Below are 12,307 nucleotides of genomic sequence, written 5' to 3' on the forward strand. Positions count from 1 at the left end.
AATGATATGACCAAGACAAAAATTTTGTAAATATAATAATAAATGTGAATTCACTGTGTAATTGTGTAACTTTGTTACCAGCGTCCTCCTGAAACGCGCCAACAACATTGAGAGTAACATCCTCCTCTCTGACCCTTAATGCTCTCTGGTCGCTATGGTAACGCATAAATATTTCTTTCAAAATAAGACACACAACTACAACACAGGAAACTGAGTTAATGATAAAAACTCTGAAAACAATACATTTCACACCCGAGCCTCAACTCTCGCGGCTCAGTACCAAACAACTCACAGACCGGTACCAGTCCGTGGCCTGGGGGTTGGGGACCGCTGCTATAGGCTCCAGCCCCACCCCTGAATCATTTAAGACAAAATGTGTGCATTTTAAATAGTGGTATAAAATGTGCTATTCATGCTCCCAGTGCTGACTACTATTGCGCACACACAGACTCTACTTGGGTAGTAAAGTGTATGAGTAGATGAATATTCATTTAAAATCTAGTAAGTTAAATTCTGGTGCGATCGCAGATTGTGACTGAGATGGGTGTGATTGCTGTTCATCTGTGTGTAAGGATTGTGTAATTTGTCAATTACTTCCTGTCCCTCACAGGAAACTCCTATCAAACATTAAGTTTGGTAGGATGTCGACTTCTATGCCTATTAAGTTCTTTTTTTTTTTTCTCGTATCAACTGAACAGGAAAAAAGAGTAAGAGTTCACTGAGCTGAGCTTAAATTTACAGGAAATGTAACCAGACAACTGACATTTGACTTCATCTTCACTGCCGAAACTTTAGCTCTTTAGGATGAAAATTCGATCAAGAGCACTTGGTTGTCTTGTGAGGTTAAACACACCAGCAAAACTGTGACAAATTAGAGTAAACTGTACACTGGAGATTAATCATTTAAGTTATTGAACACAAATGTCTTCACCCTTTAGACTGTGACAAAAAAGATATACGCTCTGCATACAAGCTGCCCTGTAAGCCAAATAGGGCCAAACACTGTGAGTCAGAGTGTGGGAAGTCATGAGTGTGTCACCAAGAATGTCAACATATTTTTCTGAAGAGGAGGATGTGACCACTCGGAGAGAGTACAGTGAACAGAGCGGGGCTCGGGGTCATTATTCCTGCCTGTTCAACTCCACAGGGGAAAAAACTTATTTCACTTTTTATTAAGCCCTCATATTCTATTGAAGACATTCTTTTACTGTTACAGTTCAGACTCATACAGACTAATCTATTCAAAATTACTAAAAGTTATTCCACCAAATTTGGTAATTCGAGTGCCATTTTTAACATTACACAAAAGCAATTACTTCATTGTCAAGAAAACTCTGCAGGTCTCTCAAAAATGTTCTCTATTTAGCAACCAACCACTATTTTAAAGTATTATATTCAGTAGCCAGTTCTACAGTTTACATGACAGCAGAGCTTTTCTGTGGACAGGGATGCCCTATACATTTTATTTCTGGGATATGATGATGAAAACCAAATGGCACCCAAACCATCTTTGATCTGGCGATGTCAACCATCATCTGTGCTTATGCATTCCTATATAGTAAATGATTGTCAGACGTACAAAGCACACACACTGGCTGAGTGCTGTTTATTTAGAGAGTATATTAGTGTGGGCTTTTCTCTGTCTACGTATTCAAGCCTGTGAGTCTATTTGCTTTTGTGTCTTTCATGTGGGCGTGTATTTGCCTGCGTGCGTGTTTTGCCCATTCCCTGACCACATGTCCTCGACAGTCCCTGACATCTGGTGACCATACCTCTGCTTACGCTCTCTGACTATACTTCGCCAACCATGGGAACCATGCCGCTGTGTAGGCTGCTCCTGTATGTGTGTGTCTGTGTGTGCGACAGAGGGAGAGAAATGACTTCAGATTTGGTGTATATATTTTCACAGCCTGTGTGCAGTTTAATAATATGTTCTGATAGTCTGCTATAGTCATATAGCAGTTTTGCACCTTTCTTTTCAGGGGTTTCTTGTTTTTCTTTGTTTCTAAAAAGAGCAGGTCCAAATGTAGCTTTTATGTGCTCCATCTTGGGTCCATTTGGTAATTTCCTGGCACCAAATGAACATGTTCGCACCACAGTTGGAAAAGAGGCACACCTGAGGTTGTGGGTTTGCTGAATAGACAGTGCAGGGTAATTTTGGTGCACACTTTAGCACAAAATTGCATTTGCTCCTGCTCAAACTACTTCTTATCCTATCACAAACACAGACGCCGGGTTTTAATAGCTTTAGTTGGCAGGCGCATACACAGAGACATCCAGACTCACTCAAGTGTGGTCTACTTTCCATTTCTTAGACATTATTTTCATCTGTTAAATATTACCAAGGAAAATTTGTTATATAATACCATTGAGTTCAGTTAAATGTTGTTATAAATGTTGTGATAAGTGAGCATCCTTCAGATGCGCTATCCTCCCAAAAACAATCCCACATGTCATTAGTTCAAGCTGTTATTATAGCCTCTAATTATGTTTTATAGCATAAATTAACCCGTGAATAATTGCATTTAAAATTTGCACCAGTATGAGCAACCAAGTAATTTAAGAAAATTGAGCTACCTCTCATTTTGCAAAATTACATATTGTTGCACAAAGTATGAACTTTTCCTAATTCTAACCAGTGTGGTTGACTACACCAAAAAGCAAATGAAAATAAAAAGTCAAAGGTTTGTGTGCTTATAACTAGAGCAGACTTCTTCTTCTTCTTTCTTTTTTTTCTTTTTTTTGGGCACACACTGAAAACATTCTTTGATAACATCTCAAAAACAGATGTCTGATAAATTATGTAGAAGACTTGGTGATACCCCTTCAAGGATCAAGGTGGTTGTGTGCTTTAGTCTACCCATGAGTGTAGCTATGTTGTCAGAGGCAACTGGCACCTGGTAGGGTCTCACAAGGCAAGGGACTTCTAGGGAAAAATGGATACAAGGGTCAAATCTCTTAGCTGACTCAGGTGGCCAGGTCTTCATTCACGGAGCTCAGCCCAAATGAGACACATATGATTGGATTGGATAGGCCACTAAAGGGACTTTGGTGTTTGTTAAAGTGCTTATAAGGCCTAGAAGGTAATCTTGCTGTTGGGGAATGTTTTCTGGCTGTCATTTGCACTGACAGAGTCCAGAAGACTAAATCTTCTTTGAGTCTCTGGTGGTGTGCTTTACGGTGGCCCTCTCGGGAACAGCATGCCTGGTCGCAGTGGAGTTTTGTTACTAGATTTCTGTGCTGATTACAGTAACAAACACCATGTTCAAGTGTAAAGGTGTTCATAAGTACACCTGGCAGCATGCTGGAGATCCATGATCGATGATTAGAAACTTTATCAGATCTGCAAAAAGGCCAGTCAGCTGTCAGCTGGTCAATACCTGTTGGTGAGTTGGATCAGGTGGCAGGGAGGCCTCTGCGCTTAAACTTTATGTTTAGGCAGCCCTCAGTAACACGTTGTGTGCAAACAAGGAGGTGCATGTAGAATCTGCCAGTAACAGTTTTATATTACTGCCTGGCATGATTTACCAGGACAATTTTATTTGAGTATTTCTGTTTGGAAAATTTGTGTTTGTGCCCAAAGTGTTTGTGTGCCCTGTACAGGAAAAATAAAGCCCGGGATCTCATTTCCACCCACATTAGAAACTCTTAGGCAGAGAAAATGCTGGAGAGGTGCTGATTTTGATGCAGAGCAGTCACAGGGTCTTTAAAGTAACAGAATTGTATTTTTTTACATGCTGAAACATCACAAGCAACAGCAACAAGTCCCCCAACCTTTTCATTTACCTATCTTGTTTCTATATTGACTCTTTTATTTCTGTTTTCACCTGTTTCCTGATAACATCTATTGAATTCTCCTCTGCTCTATTTTTATTCCATTGTATTCAGCTCCGTATTCCCTTCTCCTCTTTTTTCTATTCTGCATCAGTCTTCACTTACTTTGTCTGAGAAATGGTCCAAGGTTCATTCATATTTGGGGGGTTTCCCCTTATGGCTATATTTAGTCAACAGGAAACGTCCCAGAAATCCTCAGTCTACTCCCACAGAGTAATGAGTGGGAGAGATGAAGCCACATACACATCCACATTGTCTCATGCTCGTCATCCCCAAGCAGGCTTATACTGGGACCTGCTTTGTTTGTACATTTCCATGCATTTATGTGCATGCTTTAATCGTTCTAGTTTTTTGTGTGTATTTTCTTTGTTTTCAGCTTAAAACCTTCCACTCACCATGCACCCACCTCCTCTCCCACCCATTATTTATCCTTTATCTCCACATAAAGGAATGTTCTTCCCACCCCAAGTTCAATGACAGTGCCACGTGGAGTAATCAAGGCCAAATCTCTGCTCTCTATATGGCTTGTGAGCACCAACCCTTCTCAAACCTCAATAAGCTTTCACCTCCAACCTCTCTAATACTTTCCTTCCTTCCTGTGTATGCCCCTTGGACCATATTTCTACCCATGTCTTCATAAGGAGACATTTAATTGCACATATGTACAGTATGCGGACAGCGTACAGTGTAGTGGAATTTTTTTTTCAGAAAAAACAATTACTATGAATAAAATCTGGCTTTAATGGAGCATCCGTGACAGTACTCGACCAGTAAACTCTACCACACCTTATCATTATTAAACTGAGATCGACAGTGTATCGCATTTCAGTCTCTGCACACTTCTAAACTGAATTTGTTTAAACCTTAATCTCTCCATTAAACTTGTCCCAAAGGGATCTTTGTCTTGCAGATTGAAATGCACCATTAAAATGTAAACACATTCAATCAATAAAACAATTGTATTCTTATGCCTAGGCGCTGCTGAAAGCTGTCTCTGAAGGCATTATGTTTTCCAGTTGTTCATCCATTTATCCCTCAGATCTCACATCTCACAGACTACTTGTGGGAATTTTGGAAACTTGGCACGAACATTGCCTCGAAGTCCAAGATGAATTTTGAATTTTGTGGCCAAAAGGTCAAAATTTCACAATAGATGTTTTAGGACATAAGTCAAAAATTCAGACATAATCCATCCATCTTCTTGATCAGTTATCCAATTCATGGTCATGAGGGGGATGGAGTCTATCTCAGCCGTTATAGGGTTTAAGGACAGGTTGCCAGTCTATCACAGGACTAACACATAGAGGCAGACAATTAAATGTATAGATTTCTGTAAAATGTATAAAAGGACAGGATCAGAAATGAGTATATCAGAGGGACAGCTCAGGTTGAGTCTGGAGGCAAAGTTAGAGAGGTAAGGCAGAGATGGTTTGGACATGTGGCAAGGAGAGAGGATGGATATACTGGACAAAGGATTTTGAATATGGAGTTGCCAGGCAGGAGTAAAAGAGGAAGACCACAAAGAAGATGTAGTGAATGAGGACAAGCAGAGGGTTGGTGTGGCATAGGAAGAGGTTAGAGATAGGAGATGGAGGAAGATGATCTACTGTGGAAAAGCAGCTAAAAGAGGAAGAGGAAGTCAAGCATCAGCTCTACTGTGACATCATTACTTTTATTCTTTTCAGGCAATATTAAATGCTACAAACTCAAGACTCAACTTTACAACAGTAACACTTTGATTTTTAACTCTTACATTTCTTTGTCTCACAGGAGAAACGGAAGCGGCAAACTGAAATTGATGATAAAAGAAGCCAGCTCGATGACCTGCTGCTGCAGCTGCAACATGTCAAGGTATGTTGTGTATTTATGATACATATGTTGGGTACATATGATACATATGTATAAGTATTATTTACAGTTCAAGTAACGATTAAATGCCCTGTTGTTTTTATATTAGAGCAATAAAACGTCATCGCCTGTCTATGTGCACATGTGCAAAGAAATATCACCCTGGACATGCTCAGTAGCTGTTTATCCATCTTTGCATAATTCAGTTATAACACTTATGGTACCACTGTAAGGGCTAAGTTTGAAAATTATATATTTATTAACATTTTTAAAGACAACAGACAGAGAAATTCCAACATTCACTCAGTTGAACTTGGATGTCTGACAAAAGTCCTGGATTGTGATGTACTTACAGACTTTTCTGCTTACTCGTGTTACACAGAGCTATTCATTACTTGAATGCACTGCGTACAGCTGAGCTAAAACAGTGTGAGCATGTGAGAGATACATTTTTGACTAAGGTACTGGTTGATTAAAATTAGGTCAGCGTAAAGGTGAAGGGAAGGTGAAGAGTGCAGATTAGGGTTAGTAGTTCACAGGGGAATGACGTGAGTCATGATGCTCTTATGAGTTATTGCTCTATCCTCTTTCTTCATCTAGATATAACCTCGACCCTTGAGAGATAGATCGATTTGACAGCTTCCTTAACTGTTTTGTCTCATTTCAGCATGCTGCTTTTCCGCATGCAAGTGTGTTTAATTACTCATGAGCATGTGCGAGTGTGTTTGTCAGTTTTTGGCTGAGATGTTAGTGATTCCACCTCAGTATCTCCTGGTGTGCAGGCCTATTAGAACAAGAGTTTCCCTTGGCTAAGCAGGCCCTGGCATGGCTGTTTTCTTCTTTACAGAAAAACACTCAAATCCAAACACACAAATATATCCCCTCATAGTTAATGCCAGCCACTACCGGTAAGCCAAGATTTTTGTTTCAAGTAAACACAGATTTGATGTCCAAATGAAACGTAGGACAGAGGACACAAGCTGCTGACACATTATGAGTTTATAAAATGAGCAGCTTCCAGGCATCTGTAATTTATGCGGACTTCTTCTTTCAGCTACTAAAGAATTATTTGACCTTGTACACAAAACTCACCCAACCAAACCACTGTCAGGTGGAGACACAACAGACTGAGGCATCCCATAATTTTCAAGCTTTGACACACGATGTGACGCTGTTTAAACTATATGTCACTGGACTTTTATTTAAGTGTCGTCACTGTGTTTATAAAATGTGTGCATGAGCAACACAAGTCAAATATGGTGCTGCTCTGGTGATGTATAATTGGTTTAACTTCAAAAGATAATATTAGGAAAATCCCACAGCCGTAGCTGCTGCAGAGTTGCAGGGTGGTTAAGAGAATAGCTGCGGGTACTCATTAAACTACATAAATATCTATGGGAACCAGTTTTAATATTTGCAATAAAAATGCATTCCATTCGCTAACTAGAGCCATTAAACACACTTGGCATGAATGAATCCTTTATCAAATAAGTCTGATTCCACATACTAGTGTTTTCCACCATTTAACACCCAGTTATGGGAACATGGGCAAAACAAAAACATTGATTCAAGACATGTGCACTTTCATTAAAGCATGCAGTGCAGTTCAGCCACTAATTGGGGTTTACAGTAACTCGTATATTTGGTTTTGAGCCCTCTGAAGAGTCGAGTTTCCCAGTTAGGGCTCATCTGCAAAGGGTGTTTATCATTCTAAGCATATGCATATTTTATACGTGACATTTTTTAGTGTGTGTGTGTTTGCTTTGAAAGTGCTGATGAATCAGTGCTTCTTTCTAATGTCTGTTTTCTTATTTGACCCGATCTGGGTTATTCTTCACTGAAAGTAATAATCATAACAAATTACACATGACACAAACTGCTGACATTTCAGACTACTGTGATGACTGCTATTTAGACTAATAGCCACTGTTGTTTTATCAGTGCTGCACTGATGTGCTACAGTGCTACACTTACCAACTTTTCAGTGGCACTTCAGCTAAGTTTGAATTAGTCTTCTTGCAAATGACAAAACTTAACTTTGAAAACATCCATGTTGATGCCACCTACTGGTTTCTGCACTTCTGCTTTGAAGCCTCAGATTCTGGCATCCATCCTTGTTTTGTGAACTCTGAAAATTAAAGAAAGAAATCCCTGTTCAGCTGCGATGAAAGCTTGGTTTACATTTCTAACAGTCAAACTTAATCACGGATGGAGTTGGACTCCACCAAAGGGTCTTTTGTCCCTAATTCTGCTTATAATTTGTATGGACAGAATTTCTAGGCACAGCTAAGTGTTGAAGGGTGTTCTCAGGTGGTCTCGGGAGCTCGACTCTGCTTTTTGCTGATGATGTGATTTTGTTGGCGTTATCGAGCAATGACCTCCAGCTTATATTGGAGTAGTTTGCAGCCAAGAGTCGAGCTACTTGGATTAAAGTTGGTACCAAGTCTGAAGTTCTCAGCCAAGAAAAGGTAAAGTGCCCACTCAAGTTTCCATCTAAAGTGGCGGCATTTAAGTGTCTTAAACGTGTTCACAGGTGAGTGGTCAGTGTAGTGGGACACTGACAGGGCGATTGATGTGGCATCTGCAGTGATGTAGACAAGTTTGTTAAGGTGAAGAGAGAGCTGAGCAGGAAAGTGAAGTTGTAAATTTCTTGGTCAATCTATTTTTCCACCATTCCCAATCTTCATGACCTGTGGGTATTGACTATAGAAATTAGATTTTGGTTACAGGCAGCAGAAATGAGCCAGGACACCTGGGCTCTCCCTTAGAGATTAGGGGAGAAGCTACTTCATCTGAGGTGGTTCAGATAAATGAAAAACCAAGAGAGGTCAGAATGGATCTTAATCTGAATATGTTTGCTCTATCTGCAGAATCAAGCCCCCACTGATCTTTAATGATCTGTGTACTTTTCTTTCATACAACACCAGTAGGCCTGAACTCCAGATGTAATCAGCATCTGGTCACACAGTTCCATTTAATGGCCATTACCTCTAAGTGCCACGCTGCCAGGCAGCATGAAGCAGGCTTTGTTGAGCGCTCTCTGGAGACCCAGTGGCTTGGGAGAGGAAACGGGAACTAGAGCCCAGAGATTTGATAAGGACCTCTGGGCTGCATGATTCAAGCTTCTCAGTGGAGGCGATGATGTGAGTCTAGAACTTTGTAAACATCGGCATGACTTCAGAGCAAAGTTTAACCTTGGCTATGAATTCTCTTTTTGAAGCAGTGTCTCCATCTGGGCGTTACATATTTTGATAAATTGGTTATTTCACTTTCTGATGACAAGCACAGACATTCATAACAGCCTGAAACCCTCCCTTTAATAGCCGAGTTCAGAGTGGTTGTGTGTCACAGCTCAACAGGAAATGGAAAGTCTGTTAAACAGCATGAGAGAGAAGCAAAGAGCCGTCTGGTTCTCAGGGGAAACAAGTTATTCACCAATGCTTTTTGATAGCTGAAATGCTACGGAAAGCTGTTATATATATATTATGGTATTGATAAAACTCCACAGTGTTGGTAAGAGGTCAGGCACAAATATAGCCAACAATGCATCTCTGAATAAGTGATGGTTTCTAAATCATATAGAGAATACCGCTGTGATCTCGATGTGGAATGTGGAATTTGCTTAATGAACTTGAAACTAGCTGTTTACTTTAGAAGTTCACTAATGTTTGTGATGGAAAACTGCAGTGCAAGAAAATCAAACATGGATGGGAAAATTTAGCAGAACATAGTTTTTAAATTGTTCGGTTTAACTGATAACCAGGTTGTGCAACTGCCTTTCAAAATATTTCTGTCATACACTCACCAGACACAGTGCAACTTGCTAGCACCTCATGAACCACTTTTTCCCCCTTCAGAACTCTTTATTGCACACATTTAACAAGGTGCTGGAAACACTGAGATTGAGATCTGGTGACTGTGGAGGCTATTTGAGTACAGTGAACTCATTGTCATGTTCGAGAAACCTGTTTTAGATTATTTGAGCTTTGCAGCATGCTATACACTGTTGTCATAAAGGGATGGATGAAGTCAGCAGCAACACTCAGGTATGCTATGGTGTTTAAAAGATGCTCAGTTGGTACTAAAGTTACATTTAGTTCAATTCAATTGTTTTATATGGCGCAAAATAACAACAAAGGCTGATTCAAGGCGCTTAGAGCCAAAAGTGTGCTAATAAAAACACCTCCACACAGCAGCCTGAATTGTTGATACAAGGCAGGATGGATCCATGATTTCATGACCTCACCACCTGAATGATGCAGCCAAGATCATGAGACCAGGCAACATTTTTCCAATTGTCTGTTGTTCAATTTTAGTGAGCCCATGAAATTGTAGCCTGTTTTGAGCTGAAAGACGGTGCACACGGTGCAGCCTTCTGCTGCCCATCCCCTTCAAAATTCTGCATGTTGTGCTTTCAGAGATGCTCTGCATATACAATTTGGCCGTTATCATTTGACATTTGCCATCGACGAGGCTTTTTTTCTTTATTGGACCATGTTCTATAAACCCAGAGATCTTTGTGCGGGAAAATTCCAGCAGATCAGCACTTTCTGAAATACTCAGGCCAGCCTGTATGGCTCCAACAAACATGTCACTTTCAAAGTCACTTAAATCACCTTTTCCCCATTCTGATGCTCAGTTTGAAACGCTGCAGGTCATTGTGACCATGATTATACATGCTTACATGCACTGACTTGCCACCATGTGAGTTTCTAAATATTTAATTAGGTGTGTGTGTGTGTGTGTGTGTGTGTGTGTGTGTGTGTGTGTGTGTGTGTGTGTGTGTGTGTGTGTGTGTGTGTGTGTGTGTGTGTGTGTGTGTGTGCGCGCGCACGGTGGGGGAGTCACACGGGTAATTTTCAGCTCTATGACCTCCAGCCAAGCAACAGTTTGACAGTAAACAGCTAAAAGGTGAATCAGTGTTCCCGTTCCACTCTGTTGCGGTAACAAAGCAAAGCTCCAGACAGAAACGGAGACATTAATGGCGTAAACAGAGCTCTGGCATTATCTATAAAACATTAAAGAAATCCAGAGCCTGTGTGATGAGAAGATTGGCACCCTGGTTGATTTTCTGTGTTTAATACTGCAAGAATCAGACAAATAAACCTGGGGTTTAATGTGGGGCTTAATCTATATTGTTTATCCATGAAATGTAAACACGGGGCTACAGGGACCACATGCAGCATATGGAATTTTTGTGTGCCCAGATATGTCTCTGGGACAAATCTGGAGACAGAAATCGAGACGCAATAAAATACCATAAAACACAGAACAATGTTGTTGGTTTTGTTATTATAAGGCATAGCGAAACAAGAATTGTTTCTTTAGCTTATTAGTATCTTACAAATCATTTAAACAGAAAGAGAGAGACAGTAGAAAATCTGCTTCATATTTTATCCCTGTTTAGTCTAATTTGAGAAATGTTTGTGCACCAAAATACCATCTGTCTCTTCACACAGCAGTAAAATGATCAAAGGAAAATTTTTCACTAAACTGCTTGTTTAGTAAAAGTTAATAGAAAAGCACCATGCTCACAGTGAATGTACTTAAATTTCTTTCCCTTTTTGGAATTCGAGAAAAAATAAATTTGTTATAGTTCACAGAAAAAAACACCCTTAGTTGAAGAAAACAACCTTGACTGTACATGATGATATTTAGCCTAACAAAATAACCTTGTTTACATCACGGAGAATGGTTGCTGTAGCTCTCTCGGGCTTGTGGGATTCGCCTTTAACAAAGAGTAGTTTCCTACGAGTAGCAGCTGAGTTCAGAGTTCCTGTGTTACATAAAAACTCCTACATGTTTGGTTATTTGTTCTAGCTGTGCTCGGCAGTGATTAAAGGAATCTAGCCCCCGTAACGGTGCTCCGGTGGCAGTTACAGTTTTTCTCAGTCGCTTTGGTGCGTTCCTCAGAACACCATTAACATTTGCACAGCAGTTAGTGCATTTCCCAAAACAATTAGTGCAAACTGCAAAACCTAGTGGATAGCCTGCAAAAGCACGTCACATGCACAGAATTGATTATCCATACCTCAAAAGCAAGTATCCATGTCAATGAAACTGTCAGTGCCATCAAAATGAAAAGTCTTGACACCATCTTTATGAACAAGATAGTCAAATGGCATTGTCATGTTTCCACTATGACAGTTTATAATTTCAGTGTTTCCCATTGCAAAAACAATTGGTGACACCTGAAAATGCTGACGACAGCACTATGGCCTACCTGTACAGCCATCTGAAATGTGCAGTAAAGTCACTGTAGATGTTATGGGAGTCTTGGGAGTAACTGAGACACTGAATACGTACGTTACACATTTCCATTGTGTAGAAGTGTTTGTAATCCTACAGAATTGTGCAAAAGAAAAATATGCTACAGTCACTTGTTCACTGTAGAATACATGTAAACATAAAATCACCCATTTGGTAGAGCTGTGCACTAATGTGAACAATAAACAGCACATGTAACAGTACAGTAAATCATTCTGGCACATCCAGACGTTCCTGTCTGTCTGGCCACATATTTTCATCTACATCACAACAGATGTTATCCCTCGCAATGCAGCGAGGAAAGTATCTCCTGGAGTGGCGAATCCATCCTCTGCAGGACCCTGCTGTGATGTCGTCA

The 12,307-nt window shown here is 40.2% G+C and overlaps 1 protein-coding gene across 3 annotated transcripts in view; it reads left to right on the plus strand.

The window, feature by feature from the left end:
- The window catches only part of palm2akap2 (PALM2 and AKAP2 fusion), a 91,809-nt gene that overhangs the window by 18,253 nt on the left and 61,249 nt on the right, over nucleotides 1-12,307 (plus strand). For all 3 annotated transcript variants that reach the window (XM_084934869.1, XM_084934870.1, XM_084934871.1), the window contains exon 3: nucleotides 5,605-5,685. In XM_084934869.1, the coding sequence (XP_084790995.1) occupies nucleotides 5,605-5,685 (81 nt within the window). The remainder of the gene's footprint in view (nucleotides 1-5,604; nucleotides 5,686-12,307) is intronic.

The sequence above is a fragment of the Perissodus microlepis genome, chromosome 7, assembly GCF_051167445.1.
Source record: "Perissodus microlepis isolate ML-2025 ecotype Zambia chromosome 7, ASM5116744v1, whole genome shotgun sequence".
Lineage (NCBI taxonomy): Eukaryota > Metazoa > Chordata > Actinopteri > Cichliformes > Cichlidae > Perissodus > Perissodus microlepis.